The sequence below is a fragment of the Manacus candei genome, unplaced genomic scaffold (assembly GCF_025592945.1).
Source record: "Manacus candei isolate 608988 ecotype Guabito, Panama unplaced genomic scaffold, ASM2559294v1 h1tg000009l, whole genome shotgun sequence".
NCBI classification, from domain to species: domain Eukaryota; kingdom Metazoa; phylum Chordata; class Aves; order Passeriformes; family Pipridae; genus Manacus; species Manacus candei.
In genome coordinates this window covers 4,915,743-4,934,989 of record NW_026138057.1, presented here as the reverse complement: position 1 = coordinate 4,934,989, position 19,247 = coordinate 4,915,743, and the positions used below count along the sequence as shown (strand labels likewise).

Here is a 19,247-nt window from a genome sequence, read left to right as displayed (position 1 = left end):
CAAGGGGGAATGGGTTTAAGCTGAAAGATGGTAGATTTGGACTAGATTTTAGGAAGAAATTCACTCCTGTGGAGGTGGTGAGGCCCTGGCACAGGTTACCCAGAGAATCAACTTGCTGTGTGCAGTGCTTGGAAGGAATGAAAGAACAATAAACCCCATGGAATTCAATTTTTCGTCCCTTTGGAAACACTTTCTCCTCACATTTGAAAAACAAAAGCTTTGTCTTAGCCCCTCTCCTCTTCCAAATTGGTAACTGCACTGTTCTTATAATACACTGATGCCAAAGTCCTGCCTTCTTGGATTGTTTTGGGGAATTCAAGTGTGTTTTGGTACTTGCTGTGGGGTTCTGACCCATGTTTAGTCTGACCCCCGGGGAGATGTTCATCACGTGTTCATCCCATGAGACTAATCACAGTAAAGATGTAGCAAGGCATTTATTATAGGGATAAAAACCAGAACAACATATTAGAGAAAGGGATTAGCTGGGAAATGTTTTTATGGATTTTCTTTTTTGACTTGGCAGAATTAGAAGGGTCACAGAGAGAGGGATGGATTCCTAGACTCTTGATGAAAAGTGTTTTCATCAGATGGAGAGGAAGCAGGTTTTTTTCTTCCTTTCTAAAACTGGTAGAAGTGCATGAGTGACAATAGTTCACAGTATGTGATACAAGGAAGCTGCTCAGAGAAATCTGTGAATGGGCAAGGTTCAAAGAAAATGTAAACTAAACATTGGTTTTAAACTAAAACTGTCTTGTATTAATAGGATATTACGTAGCCTGTACCAAAATACCTGCTTTATTTTTAGTTGTTAGTCATACACACTGACATCATTTGTGTGTCTCCACTCTTGAGAAAAGAGCCATAGCTGTTGTAAAAATAAATCTGATATCTTTGTTTGTACCAGAACTCTCCTAATCTTATGTTTTCACATAAATGAAGTTTTATTCCTCACAGAAACATTTTTAATTTATTTTGTTTCTTTCTTCATTCTATGTGTAAAAGTCCATAGCAACAAATCTGTCCCAGTCCAAATGCACACACATGTATAACAAGTATCTGTAAAATGAATTTAAATCAGCTTTCACATTCCTAAATTGAACTTTTACAGTGGAAATCAAGTGGTCTCTTTTATGACAAAACTCAGAGGCATGAAGAGAATGCAATGCTCTAAAGTTCTTTGTGAGAATAGAATTAACAGTTTTCTTTGCCATGGAGATAAAGCAATAGAGAAGTATCTGTGCATCCTTGAGAAGGTCACCTGTGTTTCTAATCTGCCCATCTTGTTGGGAAGGTAACAGGTCTGAGTTCCAGGTGCCAGTCAACATGATTCAGACAGTCTCTGGTCACCTGCAAACAAAACAATCAAAATGTTTTATATTAAAACATACCTGAAATGCATATGAATTATCCTTCACTGACCTAGAAAGAAAGAACCTGCATGGTTGCCTGATTCAAATGCTTTGAGAGCTTCTGAAGTCTCACCCTGCTCACAGTTTGTTTTTTTTATAGAATGGTTTGGATTGGAGGGGACCTTAAAGACCACTTAGTTTCTCCCCCCCCCCCCCCCCCTTGGGCAGGGACACCTTCCACTAGCCCAGGTTGCTCCAAGCCCTGTCCAACCTGGCCTGGAACACTTCCAGAGATGGGGCAGCCACAGCCCCTCTGGGCAAACAGTTCCAGTAGCTCACCACCCTCACAGGGAAGAATTTCGTCTTAATATGCAATCTAAATCCACCCTCTGTCAGTTTGAAGCCATTGCCCCTTGTCCTGTCACTATCTCCCTGTGGAAAAAGGTCCTCTTCCAATCCAAACCATTCTATAATTCTCTTATATGACTTTCCCTCTCTTATATAAGCTCTCTTTAGGTACTGACAGGCTGCAATGAGATTTCCCCAGCCCCTTCTTTTTTCCAGGCTGAACAACCCCAACTCTCTCAGCCTGTCTCCACAGCAGAGGTGCTCCAGCCCTCTGAGCACCTTCACGGCCTCCCCTGCACCTGCTCTAACAGGTCCATGTCTTTCTTGTACTGAGGACTCCAGACCTGGATGCCAGCAGTCCGGGTGGAGTCTCAGGAGAGCAGAGCAGAGGGGGAGATATCCCTCTCCCTCAACCTGCTTACAGTATAATTTGTCCATCTCTAAATTTTTGTTTTCTGCCCTGATATTGCTACCTCCTGTGTTTCACTTGGGAGCCAAACAGAATACAGGCTAGTTTTGGGAAATGTTCAGTTTCTTTCGCTCTTACTGTGATTAAACTTTTCTAGTGCTTAGTATCTAGAAAAATGGGGAGTTATTTCAGTATCTCAAATATGCTCCAACAGACCTTTTCATGAACCTTGTGAGATGCCTCCTGTGCAGGCACAGTCCGCACATCAGAGAAGAGTTTACCACAACCAAGATCTGCTCTGAACTACACTCCTTAGGGTCAGAGAAACAGTAGTAATTCAGTAGCAGTGATTCAAGCATCTGTTCTGGGCAGGAAGTTAGTAGTTCTCAGCATTAGAAATATTGACCCTTGTGACACTGCTTTTATTTCAGCATGATCTCAGCCAGTAGGGCAATCCAAATATATCACTAACATTTTCATTTCTCATGAAATCTACTTGTAAGTCATTTTGAAAAAGAAAGATTATTAAACCCCTGCTGTGCTCGAAGATACTGCCAACAGGCAGTGCCTGTGGGCAGAAGGGAAGTTGGTCTCCCAGGCTTTTGTGCTTGTTAGTTTAGTAAATAAAATCCTGGAAAGGGGAGAGCCTCAGGAATGCTATTTTGTTTCTTCAAGAGCATTTTGTACCTTGTGTGGATAAGCATGGCAGCAAAATTTAACCTAAGAGGTTTGCATAGGTATTGATTTGCTGCTCTTTCATGTGAAGGGTGAAATGAATATAAAGTGGAATACTAATCTTATCCAGATCCATTGGTCTGTTTTGCTTCCTTACTGTCTCCCGACTTGATTGGTTTGATTTAAATTCATAACACAATAAATTATGACTTGTCACAGATAATATCCCAACTCATTTCTTCAAGTTACTTGTACCTGAAGAGCAGGAAAGAGTAGTGCTATCAGTGTTGTAACAAAGACATGGCCTTGCTCCTGCTCCAGCAGGAGAGCTGGCTTTGCTGTCAAGGCTGTGAGGAAGTGATTAGGATGTAAAAGCATCCACAAATCCCTGTTGTCTTCACTCTTGGCTACTTTAAGACAACCTTTCTCGAGTAGTCAGCAACTGGCCTGAAATATTTAGGAGACAGAGTACCAGAAGCTGTGAATGTCATATGAGTGCACTAACATAGTCCAACATAATAGTACAGGCTCTACATGTAAGCTGGTTTGGGACCTCCTCTCAATTAATTCTCTCTGCTCTGCATCCTCCTGATCTGAAGTTTGTGCATCACAGTGAGGAAAAGCAAATTTGACTCTGTCTGCACTTTCCTCAAAAGAGATGGTGATGAACGTTACAAACAGATGGATTTCTGTAATACTTGATTTGAATTTCTGATCAAAATTCAAATCAGTGTACAAGATTTGCTTCTTATCCTCTTTTTCTCTCTTCTTCACTTCCTCAAAACTATTTTAACAGACACCTAAACAATAAGGAAAAGACAATATTCATAGAAAGTTGTTGGCAAAGATAAAAAAGGGAAAAAAACCCCACAGGGCCAAATGTTGAACAGCATAGCTCACTTGGTTCTATTTCAATTGAGCTCTATTTCCTCAGATTTAGAGGGTTATGTGCAGATTACTGTGTTTGTAGTAATGTGATGTAGTGAGTGCTCTGTTAGTAGTCACTTAGGTTGCCTCTGTTAGTAGTCACTGTTGTCTTCTCATCCCAAGGTCTTCTTCCTGAATGGTGCTTGTTAACACCATCCCTTTCTTGAGAAATTAGGGATGATAAAAGATGAAAAGCTGTTTTAAGTCAGGATCTAGTCTGACTGACTATGGCCACCGTGGTTTGGGCTAGTAACAGGCACCCAAAACCTGAGACTGACAGGACACAGGCAGGAGATGTGCAGATGGGCTTAGAGTATGGCACTGAGACACCTGGGAGAAGTTGGATGATTTTGGGTAAAGTGGGTAAGGCAGTTTTTCAGGTAAACAGCAGAATCACTTGGATTACACCAAAGGTTAACTCCTTGAAGGCACATTTGGATCACACTTTTGTTTTGGAAGCAAAACTGGGAGTTAAATGTAAATTCAAAAGGTGAGGAGTATTTTCTGTCTGTTATTTCCCTAATTTGTTTTCTCTGTGAGATTCCATAGCCCAAGGTGGGAAAGAACTGCTGAATTTCCTTCTGCACGAAAAGAACCATCTGTGGAGCCACAGTCCAATCCGACTGCTCAGGTCAATTAGACAGAATCATTAACTACAGATACAAGAGGTTTTCCTTCCAGATTGTACATGGGCTGCACAAGAACATTTCCTATATGGTAGCTGGGGCACAGTCACTTTTTTGCCTGCTGGAGCACTTAAAATGGTTGTCATCAGGGTGATAGGCAAGGATTTCCACCCCAGTCCTGCTGCGCTGACCCCAAGATATGTCAGTCTCTCTGAAGTCTTTGGGAGCCAGAACTGGTCAGCCAGATCCTGCCCATCATTAATTACAGGCAGGGAGGGAGGAATTGCTATCAGGAACAAGTGGAGTTAGAGAAAGAAACAGAGTAAGAAAACTGTCTCTCTTTAAGAGACAAGATTAAGAACTGTCACCTGGAAGTTCTTGTCTCAATAGTGTTTTTGATTTACCTGGTAGTAAATGCAGCAAAAATAGATCAAACATTGAATTTTTGTTTAAATTTCTACCTATACTTAGGAAAAAGTTGCCATTACAACTCAAGGTGAAAAGCATATATTTTTAAGTTGTAGATACTTCAGGGGCTGTTATAAGCAAAATTGGTTTTATCATTGAAATAAGTATTCTTGCAGAGATTGTCATTTGGAAGTTCTCCTTCCAGAGGTAAATAGCTCTGAAAATTTATATCACACGACAGATATTTCAACAAGAGGAAAGCCCAAGTTATAATACTAATTATTCTGAGGTAAAGAACTTAGGTTTGTGCCCACTGGAAATTAAAAATCTGCTTTAGTTTAAAAAAACAAATCTAGAAGATTGTTATGTCAAGACATAGAACTAGAGTTCAGATTTGCACTGAACCCTTGCTTAGCTAAAATTCAGGTGAAACTGCTTTGTATTTCAAGAGATAAATGGCATTTTTTATGAATAGCAAAACAATGGGATGAAAGTAAATACAGTTTCATGCTGCAGTTTGAATGGAGGGACACTTTACATTCATTTTGCTAATTTGTCCTTTTTTGGTCCTGCTTGTAGAAATGTTCTTTTTTCCCCAGAACGTGATCTCTCATTGCCAATCCATACAATTATTTATTTTCCCAGGAAAGAAAAATGAAGTTTGGAGCACCAAAAATTGATTTAGGTGTTACAAAGGCATTTCAGGTACATCCTGTAGCAGCTGTAAAACATTGGCCTGAATTTGGCTGTAAATTTCATTGACATTTTTGCAAGTAAGGTTGCATGGAATAATCCACTCATTGACATTCCAGTATCTCAAGGAATTTAGAAATAGTAGTCACCATAATTTAATGGTAAAAAGTACTCTATTTCTTGATCGTGGCATCATGAAGGGAACTGTAATGTGGAAGAATACAACCTTTATGTTCTTTTGATTTAAGTGATTTTTATATATATTAATTAGGCAGTTTGTGATTAGTATATTAATACCAATTACAATATATGCATTGCCAATGGACTTACAAAAGTTGCAAAAGAAAAAACATTCTATGTTCTGTTCTATAATTTTTAAATATATAATATTGTAAAATATTTTATGTACATAATTTTCTTGTATTTTTCTCTAGACTTTGGCAAAGCAGAATCTGGCTGATTTTAAGTATAATACTTTAAAGACATTAAAATTATGAGATCCTGACTGATATCTACCTATCCATGTTTTCCTGTTATTCCATTGTTTATTATTTTTCCACTTTTGATTTGCAGTTTTGTTCATAGAATTGAACATAATTCATGTTTTAAACTACACTTTTGTTGCAAAAAGGCATACCGGGATTCATGATGTTACTAGAACCTTAATTTTACTGTTAAAACATCATCTTCTTTTCATAATTTCTGTGGTGTATAAAGACACTCTGACCTCCTCTTGCCATAGCAACCACATCTTTTGGTTTTACTAAAAGAAAAGGAAAAACTGCTTGAAATGATAAAGTTTAATTATTAATTTTAGGAAAGTTCTCCTTTGATTTACCATTGTTATGTCCTTCAGAAGGGAAACTGTTGATTACAAAATCTCTCGCTGGTAACAAATTATCTGTTACAATGAGGCCCTTAAGCAATATTGGGAGAGGCAAGACAAATTAAAGCCTCATTCTAAAAAAGCATTCATGGGTACAAAAGATGAATTACAATTTTATTTATCCTCTAAATTGCAGTTACTCACCTTGGAGTATGTGAATTGTTGAGAGTTTTTATAGATGTTTAGATTATTCTGGCCTTGGCTCTTGCTGCAAAATTTTTTATAAATGGCACATCTGAAGAAGGTTAATTCAATAATTTAATATCTGAAATATCTGAAGATTATTTCAAGTTTTTTTGGTAGTGGAGAACCACCTAGATCTCAACGTCTACATTTTGAGTACTATGAGCTTATCCTTCACCTCACCAACAATTTATCTCTGTCTCTGTTGTACCCCTGGATATCACTCATCTCTCTTGTGTCATCTTTGGACCTCTTGCAGTTCCATCAGCTTTTCCCTTCTTTTCTTGGCCCCCATAATGATGTTTTTCCTTGATAAATCCAAAGCCCTTTGCTGGTAGATGTAATCTTTAGACTGGCTTGAACCAGAGTGGTGAAGGGTAACTGCATTCCAGCAACACCTCATTTCCCCTTCCACTTCTTTTCCATGGATGTTATGTCTTCAGGCAGGACTACATTATTTTCCCTTTGCCCTTGCTGTTAGTAATGGCTAATATTTAATATTTCATGCAGTAATGGTCTGAAATGGGTCTAGTTCTGCTCTGGAGTGATCACTTTTTGCCTTGCGCTCACTCCCAGATAGACTTAGAAAGCAAATTTCTTCTCCTGTGTTGATTTAGATCAGATGCTACTACCAATAACAAATGGAATTAATCCATGTGAGTGAAATAACCAACTTTCTCCTCACAGTGCATCTCTCTTTTTAGAGATGGGAATATCCATGTCATTTGGAGCATCAAAATAGCAAATCTGACAGATTAATAAAATACCAAATTAGGGTAATCTGACTCAGTCTCTCAGTTCTGCTCTGATCATCTTCCTAATTTGTGGGGTGAAATCAGGACTGAGATTCAGTGCTGAAAACTCCCCTCAAAAAAAAAAAGAAAAAAGCTAATTACTGGCAGTAGGAATCTTTTACTGTCTAACATTTTTATATTTCTTTTGGCTGGAGTCCTATGCTCTCTTTTACAACTTGAAGTTAAATCAGTGTATACAGTAGGATCCTACCATAATTCCATATATATATAGGTTATTAAATTTTCCTAGTTCCTTATGTCATATATAAGAACTGCATTCTTACGTAAAAGGAGGTTACATTGTTAAAAATGTATTGGAAGCTGCTGACTATTCCATGTTTTTTGGATATATATTGGATGAATGATCAGGTTTCTGTTTTATGTGACACTGAATTATCAGATTGACTATGTGTGTTGATATGCAGAGGTTTTAAACATTTTTAAGAACTAGATCAACATATTTTTCATTAATTATGCCCCATAACATATTTTTATTAAAATAAACAATAAATCCCTAAATAATTAGTGTTTATTAATATTTTATATATATATTGTTTATTTTATTAACACAAAGAACATGTGGTTTCTTCATTTTTGCTTGCATTTAAGTATAGAGTTGAAATATTTTTTGCTTTTCTTAGCAATATCTACAGGTGTTAGGGAAACAAACAAACAAAAGTCTTGCTAAAATTTTTTTATTCAGCTTAATATTCAGTGTAGAGTTGTTGGAATCATCCAAGGCTTGTGCCCTCCCCCATTATCCCATAACTCCCTGGGTAGTTATAGGTTTCCTCATATATGTCAGAAAAGTGTTCCAGAAATTGCATTTGGGACCTATCCACATGTAGGATTTTTCCTTAATGGATGTTTCCTGGGACTTCTTATTGAGAGTGGTGTGTAAATGTACATTTCATGAAATCTGTCTCTTGGAATGCACTACATTAAAAGGCTTAAAACTGACATATTTATAAACATTTTGCTGTCAAATATTCATGTGAATAGATGTCCATGCTCTGTAAGTAACACAACAAATTGTTTAGGATTACATCGATGAAAGAAACCTGGTAAACATTTACATTCAAATGCATCTTTAGAGATTCTGGTGTCTCAAACCAGATTTCTTACCGCCTTTTTAATATTACCATAATTTTTTTTACTCTTTTTGTTGGTCTACCACTGATTTGATTTTCATCTTTCGCTGGAATAGTGCAAATCAAGTTCAGACTCAATGCCACTGAGTCACAGCAGTTCCACTGTTATCGAGTTCAATCGCAGTCAGGCAGGGACCAACATTTTAAAGCCTGGTGTATTTTAACAGTGCAAAAAGTGCTGGTGTTGGAGATTATCAAAGTAGCTCTGATCAGGTTGGTTACCCCTCCTGTACTGAAATACCCTGCAGAGACATTATTCCAGGTCTTGGAAACCATGTGCACATGTTAGCAAAGATGTGCTTGGGCTCATTAGCCTTGATTTTCAGCAGGGGCAGTTTGGGCTTAGCTGGCACTCAGCAGATGGAACTGGGCTGCCTCAGCTTCCACAAGCTCAGCGACCTCTCCACCCAACACTATGTTTTGTATACATGTGCTCTGAGGACCTACTAATATGTTTTTGTTGATGATGTCACCTTTTATCAATATTAATGTATAGTATCTTTTTAATAGTGCATATATATTCTTCTAGTATATAGTAAACATACAGTGGTTTGTAGGAACTTCTGTAATATTAATTTAAAAATAATACCTAGCAAGTATTTAGAGTCCTTTTGTTACCACAGTTCACCTCCAATTGCTTATCAGTGAAAACATGCCTTGTTGTTCTGCAGGCTTTTGTCATAATCCTTGTTGAGTCTAGAATTAATATCAAGATAATTAGAACTACAGGATAAAGCTTTTTCTCATGTTGGTAAATCCTTCTCCTCCATCTTGTCATGATCTTCTATTGAGAATAATCATTGAAATGTTTCAAAAGGCATCTACCCTCATCTGTGGGAGGTTCATGTGTTTGCTGTGTGCTCAAACCCTTGAATCATATTACTCGACATTGCCAATCTCTGGAGCTGCTCACTTAATAAAATAGCATGTTTCCTTAGAAGGTGGGAAAAATATGGAATATCAGAATATGTATTATTAAAATCCATTTCAACATGAATTCAGTTTTACAATGAGTTCAGCGCTTTGGCTTCATTTGAACAGGCAAGACAACATTTTTTGGTTGTGGTATAACCATGCATTTATCCTTGAGAAAACTGAAAACGGAAAGAATTGTGCGAGGGCCAAGGAAATTTGTGAAAAAAAAAAACAAATGGGAAGAGGTTACAAAAGCAGACCAGGGAGAGTCACATTTAAAGGTTATTCTGTGCCAATTTTGGGGGTACCAGCATTGGAGTTATTGCACATTGGCTTTTACCAACATGATGTTCAGTTATTATTGAATGTGTTATGTATCTAATCTTGCATTTATGGGAGAAGGTAAAGTTTAATGCTCCCTGTGTCTCTCTCTGTTTAGTTCTAAGCATTGGAGAAGGTGGATTCTGGGAAGGCAGCACCCGGGGACATATTGGCTGGTTTCCTGCAGAATGTGTTGAAGAAGTTCAGTGCAAACCAAATGAAAGCAAAGCAGGTAATCAGATCAAGTTCCTGTTGACTCCTGACATGACAAATGCCATGTGTCTGTCCCAGCATTGTGTTGTACAGCAGAGTGTTTATGAAATACTGGGAATGCGAAAGTTGAATAAAGCTGAGCTGCTGAATTGAAAACTAAAGGTGGATTTATTAAGGAGATTTTACTGTTCAAGCAATCAGACTTTCTTCTGAGTGACTAGAAGCACTGCAAAAACTTTTACACAGAACTGAGTGTAGACATTTTGTAAAGGATTTTGCTGTGTATCATTTTCCTAAAATATGGGAGGGTGGCTAATTAGGCAATTAAATAATGGAAGAAAAACTGACCACTCATCTCCCAATGTGAAATACTCATTTAGCTCTTCATAGCAATAAAGATCCTTCTGTTTGCCTTTTCCTAAATTTTAGAGGAGGCATCCATTAGAGGGATGTCTTAAATACATCCTTACTGATGACAAAGGAAATATAATCCTCCTTTCTCATACATGTGTGTTGCCACAAGTGACTTTAAGCAAGGAGTCTTTATAGGTCTGGTATAATAAAAGAAAAAGAAATCTACATTAAAGCATGTTATTTTAAGAATTACCTCCCATCTCATCATTTCTTTGCTTCTAAGAATTAAGATGTGAGGACATCCTCTCTAATTAAAAGCTCATTATAAATGAGCTCTGAGAATATAATTAATGTTCTCCGGGAGTGGATGCAGTTTTAAATCAACTGTTGATGTGCTTTAGATCTCTGTTGTATTGATTAAGAACTTTTGGCATTGCACAGATGATACACTGAAATTTATGCATCATATCATTCATTCGCAAATGGGGCTTTTTAATGCATGTCATTATAAACCACAAGGTATAATTTCTTTATGTATATATCTATAGCAACTGTATAAATGTGATAGTATGGAACAGAATGCACTGGGCAAGGTCCCAGAGTAGTAAGGATTAGGAAATATTTATAATATTTGAGAGGTCTTTTAATTTCATTGTTTTTATTGGAAGCTGTGGTAAGATGGAATATGAATTTGAGGGATGAGCAGAAGAGGAGGCAAAAAGTTAACTTTTGGAATATGAAAACTTGAAAAGAATGAGGGAGCAAGACATTAGGGACACTGCTCTAGATAACTAAACACTGTGTGACAAGGTTATGCTTTCTTTTCTATTTCCCTTTCTCAAAAGTAAAAGAGGAGGAGACAAAACCAGATGTAATATTTGGAGAGAATGGAGTTAGACTCTGAGTACAGAGGGAGAACAGTTGTGTAGTTCTTCTAAGGGTTTGAGAACATAAAATTTAAAGATGGAGGTATATTAAACAGGAGGAGTATTGAGGTTGGAATTGGCCAGTTTAGGAGCAGTGCAGTTTTCAAAATAAGGTGTAAAAAGGGGGACCACAATTTGCAATTTTAGTGTTATTTCATTAGTTGGAAGACCAGTGAATTCAGTCAGTGCAACATGAACTGGTGAGAAGCCACCTGTGAGTTGTTCTAAAGGTCCTTCAATAAAACCACTTGGTGGAAAGACTTCAGAAAGATGTGCTTTGTATGAGTAAGTCATCAAAAACACCTCTCTTGAGTCTGTCATGACAACTCTGCATTGAATTTGAGCTGTGCACATGTTTCCAAATCAGAAGAAAATTCTGGGGAGGGCATTAAGTGATGTTCTAAAGTATGAAAGAAATTTTGCATCTTTTTAGTGGTTTTGAAGAGAAGATAACCACACCTGTCACAAATCCTTAAAGATCTTTCTGAGAAATACTTCAGGAAGTAAATTCAGTCTGTGACACAATTGCTTTAATATATGACACAATTTTTTTTGAGCAAAAATTTCTTTGATCATTTGAAGGGGAACGAAAATTAAAAATTGTCATAAGAATAACAAAAGGATTACCAAAGTTGGAAGCAATAAAATAATATAAACAGAAGCATCTTACAAATTTTCAGAAGTGAAATTATGAAAACTTATGCCACGTGTCTGGCAAAACACCAGAGTAATTTATAACTATTTCATACCTTCTGATTGTTTTCCTATTTGCTTATGGTACAGCGTGAATTATAATGGCTACGGATTTAAATACACCATTCTTTTACTCTAAAAAAGATGAAAATATAATTAAATGGGCACAAAATGGACACTGTGAACTTGTGCACTCCCATATTTTGCTGGACTCTCCCTGTCCTGCACCCAGAATGAGGTTCAGTGCTCCTCTGTGTAATGTGATAGAGGTTGGAACTGGGATTATGAAATCTATGAAATGCACGGTATGTGCCATATTATTATTGAAATACGGTATGGAGTGAAAGCAGCTGATGACAGGATTGCTCTGTGCAGTTTGCTGCATCCCCTTTGCATAGGAAACAATGGGAATGAAAGAGGAAAGCTTCACAAGCAAAAATCAGCCAGTACTCCCTCTGAGTACAAATGCAAAAGTAATTTAGAAAAATGTGTTAAGCATGGGGAAATGATTAGAAATTAAATTAGGTCTACTGGGATGGCTGAAAGAACATCAGCTGAGAAACATCACAAACTTGTGCCAGTTGCAAGAATTTGCATTGTGGGCTTTGCAAAGCAGCAGAACTTCTTATGGTAATGATTTCGAAAGTAGATCATTTCAATGTGGAGGAAATGAAGCTCAAACTCAGCCTTTTTCAGACCAGCCCCACAGTAACGGTTCTTTCCCATAAATGAGATTTAGGAACATTTCTTCCAGCAGCTTCCCTTTGCTATTAAGTTAGAACAATAGTGTTTAATAGCAGCTTGTCATGTGCATGCCATGAATGAAAGAGAGAGGAATAGTTCTTGGAAAAAAACAAACCAGAATTAAACACTACATGCCCAGTAAAACTGGTGGGCAGGTGTTTCTTGTCATGCTGATGTATAGTCTCACTTCTAAGAAAAGTTCAATTTTTAGGGAACTTTATTGCCATCCCAACTGTTGTCTGGAAGTGGGAAGTACAGAACAGCACCTGATTCCTGTCCTCTCTTCCAAGGTACCATGCCAGCTTGACAGGTTCTCTTTAAAAAAAAAAAGTCATATTGACTGGCATTAATTCTATTTCCCTTCTTTAATCCTTCATTATTTTAGTCTTGTAGGAATTATTCTGTTATTTTGCTAGGATTGATGCCAGGCTTATGAGCTTCTAATTACCCAGGTTGTCTCATTTGCCATTTAATAACACCAGCACAGGACCTGCTGCCTTCCAGTCTGAAGGAGTTCCCTTGACATTTTAAGATCTAATAGAAAAAGAACAACAACAAAGAAAATTGTTATCGTGATCTGCTAAATTCTTTTCCCTGCTTTTAAAAAAATCCTGACACACAAAACCTTTGTACTATCTCATTTTAAAAAGTGTTTTTAACATTGTCCAGAATTGTCTTCGAGTGAGAGTGTTCCTTCAGATGAGATTGGTACATCTTGCTCTTTCCCTGCACAAACACAGAATACAAATGTTACATATTTACTCTTTCTGCATTGACAGTTTTCCTGTGTTATTCAGTAATGAGCCAATTTCATCCTTAAATGTCTTTGTATTCCTAAATATGTTAAAACATACTATTTGTGCTTTTTTTGCTAAAATGTTCTGCTAAAATTGAAAAAAAAGTTTCTCCTGCCTAAATATAGATGTTTCCCTTTACTTTTCTTCCATCAGAGGGTATTACTGCAACTTCAGAGACTTACTACAAAAATATTCTCTGTTAGACTTGTGATTTTATGCTCCATGTCCTTCAGAATTCAGAGCTATAGATTATCTGATTGCTCATAACCAAAGTGAGGCATTCATTTTCAAGTAAAGAGTTATATTTAACTGCAATCTGACTTTATCATTTATTGTTCCTTCCTCCCTAATGTGCCTGGAGAACTCTTAGATTTCACAAACACTACTGAAATGAAGGCAGGCTCAATATGTCTAATCCTTGCTGTCTTGGGCTCCTCAGTGCACTTTTCCTTGAGTTCCAGCCTCATTTTTAATATTGTCCTAGGAGGACTTTTCATTCCTTAGCCTCCTCTGTGCATTCCTCTACCCGGTGGCCTTGGGATACACCTTATTAGCAGTTGTAGCAGCTATAGGAGTCCTGGGAGTTTAGTTCAGACTAAATCTAATCCAGGCATGTGGCTCCAATGACCATTAACAGTCGTTCAAGAACCCATTTTTCCATGAAAGAATCCAAGTCCAAACTCTGAGGTGTCTCAGTCCTGGGGGCTGCAGCAGCAGTAGCACTTGCAGAGCACATTCGTCGCCCAGCCTAAAATGCAAATGTAGATGCTCCCATGCTGACCTCTAGTGTCACTGGTGCTCCCAGCACACACTAAACTGGGATTTCTCTTTCAAAATGCCTCGGAATCATTTAGGTTGGAAAAGACCTCTGAGATCAAGGCCAACCTTTGACTGATCACCACCTTGACCACTAGACCATAGTACTAAATGCCACATCCTGTCCATTCTTGAACACAGTGTCTGTGCTTAAATGTTTGGTGTCACTTACTCTTGAGTTTCCAGCAGCTTGAAAATATAATCATGGATTATCCAGTAATACCATAGTTCCCTTGGCCATTTTTTTTTACATATGTAAAAGAGTTGCAGCCTTGGCTGTGGCCCCTATGGACATATTTCGGCTGCTCGAATTTCTAAAACACATATTTTCCTCAGTTTATGTAGCTGATTGTTAATGTCAAATGGGCTGTTTCATCTTTCACCAAAATTAAATGTTGGTGTTCTTTTTTTTCTGCATTTTTAAACGTCTCAGGGTAGTGATGTGGTAGGTATATTCCAAAGCAGTGTTATTCCTGAGTGTACTCCATGAGGCAGATAAACACCAGAGCATCCTACAGAAATATGGCCTCTGTGTGTGTGTGTGTGTGCGCACCCCATTGCATCCCAGGGTGGAATGGAAATGGAATGTCCTGAGCCTGAAAGTCCTGTTAGTTCCAGAGCTCCTGTAAATCTGGAATTTGTGAGTTGTAGCTCTGATCCTCCCAGTAGTACAGGAGTCTTGGTTTACCAAATTTGCTATCTGGACATGATAGATTTAAACCCACTGCCTAATCACATACAGTTGATTCTCTGACTCTATGTTACATAAAGTTCAGCAGTGGAAGAGGAAAAAGAGAAAGCAAAAGATCTTTTCATCCAGCCTCTTCCCTTTAGAGGAATGATACCTTTTAGAAATGATCCAAAGTAACAAAATCTTCTTTAATCAACTTCTTCCTCATTTGTTAGGATTAGTTCTGGGTAGTTTTTAACTAGAAAGACAACTATAACTCTGAAAAATTCTATAAACTAAACAACTTTGAAAACCACTAGAAGGAAGAAGGTTTCAACAAGGCAGAATAACCTGACCAGATGAGCACCTCAAGGTTTTTGATAATAAGTTTTGATAAATGCTCCTTCCACATAGTTTCACCTTGAATAGAAGGTGCTTGTGTACCTGTGACAAAATTATTGTGCATCTTAAAGTGTTTGGTGTGAACAGCAGCAGTTAAAGACAAAATATTACCGCAGCTGGAAGGACTAAATAGAGAAAGTATAAAAGGAATTTATATTTGGGAAAGGTAATCACAAACATTCTCATGTAAAGAGTGAAGAAGTCTGATAGCTTGGAAATATGTTCTGACTCAACAGTGCTGGACTTAACATAGCAAAAAGAATATAAACCCAGTTTAAAATCAAATTGAAAGGGCAAGATTGTCTCACATGTAGGTGAGGTTATCATTGAAAAAGTGTGCTGTGATGTAGATACAAAGTCAGGCATTTAAAATGGATTGAAAACTCAAGAGATTAATATTATACCTTCGTAATGTTATGTCTTTGTAATCCCAGTCAGGGTCCTAAATCTGGGATCTGCAGTCACACTGATGTGTTTAGGGAAGTTTATCCACACCTGGAGGAACATTGTCCAGCTAACAAATCCTGTTATCCAGAGCCCAAACTGACAGGTATTCAGAAAGTCTTACTGCCTTGAAGGATGCTTTCCACACCTCTGACCTCTGAAATACTCTTTTCTGCCTTGTTTCTGTATTTTGCACAACCAACCACAAATCTGTCATTAAAAAAAAGGGCACAAGTGACAAACCTCAGCATAGGGATCATCCATAAAGATATTCTGTGCTCTGATTTATGGTTTAGAAAGATCAGGAATATGGCATATACCATATTTTTGCATTCCCTTCCATCAAACTGTTGGAAAGCTACTTTATAGTGGAACAAAAAAAAATCAGTGCAGAGGTCTGAGGTGCAAGCCAACCCACAGAACCCATCTGACACAGGAGCTTGGTGCAGTAATATTCAACTAATTCTGACAGCTCCCTGTAGCTGAGGATGTAAATCAACTCCACTTTTTGTCTCAAGTGATGGAAATTCAAAGAATGAACCTCAGCAAGTTTCTGCACTTTAGCTTTGCTGCGCAAAGCATTTGTGTTCTCAGTAATGATAAACAGCAGTTTGGGCAAAGGCTTGGAAATGAATCATCCCTCAATAATAACGGGAATTTGGAGGCAGAGGTAACTGGAGAGCTGTTTTTATCTGCAGGCTGGCTATGGGATGGAGTTATCTTCCTACATAACCTGCAGATGCTTGTTGTGCCCTGAAAGGCTTTCCATTATGATCAAAATGCAGTAGTATTTTCTTACTACGATAGGAGTATTTGTTAGAAATGAAACTCTGAGTCTACGAAACTCATTTCTCAAATGACAGTGACTTTCATTTGCTAATGATATGAGTCTAGTTTGAAGAAAAAGTAAAAAAAAAAAAAGGATTCTACAGTAATACTTTCATTATTTATCCAAATTTTAAGAACAGCACAAAGCCAAAACATAAAAAAATTATTCAAAAGAAAAAAGAACATAAAGCAAACCTAGGTCTAGAGCTTGTAGAGAATGAAAGCCTGTCTGCATCCCTATCTCTGAATAAGTAATTTTTAATTCATAATATTTTACTATCTGGTTCCTCAGCTGACATGTACTTCATCCCTTTCAGTCTAATTTCCATACCTGCCAAGAGTCACTTAGGAATAACTCTAATCAGCTGCAAAGGAGCAGCACAATTCTCTCCAGCATTAAAATAGGCTAAAAGTAAATTGCTCAGCAATATAAAATGGAAGTTACATGTTAGGAAACTCAGCATTTCCGGCGCATCTGGGATTGCTGAGGTGTGAAATTGGACGTGCAGGTGTCATGTTTTTCCTTTTCTGACTCTTTTTTCCTCACGAAATTATCTGTCAAACCATAAAGGATAAAAGAAGTGCAAACTCTGAGGAATGTCTCAAAAAGAATGGACATACCATGTTAGTGCCTTCCAGTGATGTGTTCACAGTTTCTGTTCAGAATCATAGTCCATCTAACATTTTAAAGGGAATATGTAGACATCAAAAATGTCTCATGTCACAAATTACTTTAAAAGTATGACAAAGTTAAAGTTATAAAGTGAATGATTTAAAAAGTGATAAAGTCTCCTGGGGAATTAAAGTTCAATTATTGTTTTAAGAGAGAATACTTCATCTTGTGGCAGAATTTGAGCAGCCCTGTTAGACAATCTACCAAAAATCTAGCGATAATACTTAATTTTTGAGTCCTAGTTGTTCTTGTGGAAAATACACATATAACATGGGGTTTTTTCTGGTCATCCAAATCTGGCTCAAATTATTTGAATTTTAACAAATTTGGCAGATCTCAGTGATTGCTAGTAGGCAAAAAACCTTACCTCTCACCTTCTGGAATTTTGGAGCATTTCAAATTTGATAAAGAATATATATTTTAATATTAATATCTCTTCCTTATACTGATAGTTTTGTTTGTTTTTTTTTTAATTAGAGATAGTTCTAAATATCTTATGAAGCTATGATCAACTATACTTGATCTTTGTTCTTTCTATAAATGTCTTAAATGACAGTAGCCATAGGTATTAGATTTTACTTTTATTTTACATCCATTTTCTTCCTGAAATTCTGTTTTGTCAGGATTCTCTGATTCACCTGTGCAAATATTTATATCAGAACACAACTTCTGGTAAAATCATTCCAGGTATCTATCAGGATTAAATAAAATGCCATTTTTCATTAAAATAATTTCATTTAGCACTTTTAAAAGCATTTCCTTAAAATGGCTGACAAAAAGCAAGGCAAGCCTTAGATCTATATTCCAAAAGTGTTGATAAGTCATCTTTTTCTTTTGTACTAAATGACACATTGGGTTTTTTTCCCCTTCTGATTTTTAATGGCTCAGATAAAAAGCCTGACAACAGAGGCTGAAAACTCTTTGAAACACTCCCCAGTTATTTGAGATCAAATTCTTATTAATTTAAGGAATATGATAGAGCATCTACTTACAGTAATGGCAGTGCTGGAGGTGATCAGGAAAATGATCACCTAGATAGAGCAGCTGTCAGATAATTGATATTCTGTTCTTAAATTATGGCACTGCCTTTTGCTTCCTTACCTGCCTGCTGCAAAAGAGAATGGAAAGGGGCTTTTTCCAGCTTACTAAAAGATCTGCCAATACCTGATGGTGAGAAAATGACTTGATAATCATAAAATCCTAGAATGGTTTGAATTTGAAGGAACCTTACAGATCATCTGGTTCCAACCCCCTGCCATGGGCAGGGACACCTTCCACTAGACCAGGTTGTGCTACTTGATGCCAGTGACTGATTGTAGTAAAAGCAGCATGAAAGCCAGTGTGTTAATTTGATTCATTAAAAATCCCAATTAGTTATTACATTACATATCACTTAATGATTTTGTTCTGTAGTGCCATGCAAGTGAAATCCCTCCCTTGCTAGAAAGCTCAGCTAATTTTATTATCAGATCAGTATCAAAGGGAAAATCTGGGGTCTCACCTTGCCTGGTGAACTGTTAACCCAGACTAGCAAGTTTAGGGGTTTAAAGTGCAATTTCTCTAAATGGAGATAATTTTCCCTCTGAAATTTCATCTTGGCCTCAATCAGCTCTAGGTAGGAAGCCCCAGACCTGGTCAGTAACTCAGGTGGGCTTCAATATGGTCACAGAGCTTTCAGAGAGACCTTTTTCTATGAGGGTTCTCATCCCCTCTCCTTCCCTGCCATTTCTGCTGCTCTGTGTCTCCAGATGCCTTGTTTTTAGATATCTGCCACTGTCAGAAGGGGCTGCTCAGCATGGCTGCAGCAGATTGTGGTGGTGGTTTTAAGGGTCGTGCCTCCAGCATTGAGCTTTGAAACTCTCTGTGCCGGGGCTCTGCTTGCTCTGACTTTCAGTGTCCCAGTGTTTATTTAACTGCGAAAGACCATTACATCAATACTGGCCGATGAAGCTTGGTTACTTTATTTACAAAAGCATGTTTGTTTTTGTAACTGAGCTTGAAA

At 37.5% G+C, this 19,247-nt stretch overlaps 1 protein-coding gene across 4 annotated transcripts in view; it reads left to right on the top strand.

Moving 5' to 3' along the window:
* The window catches only part of SHANK2 (SH3 and multiple ankyrin repeat domains 2), a 339,413-nt gene that overhangs the window by 140,233 nt on the left and 179,933 nt on the right, over positions 1 to 19,247 (top strand). For all 4 annotated transcript variants that reach the window (XM_051776895.1, XM_051776897.1, XM_051776898.1 and 1 more), the window contains one exon: positions 9,804 to 9,917. In XM_051776895.1, coding sequence (XP_051632855.1) covers positions 9,804 to 9,917 — 114 coding nt within the window. The remainder of the gene's footprint in view (positions 1 to 9,803; positions 9,918 to 19,247) is intronic.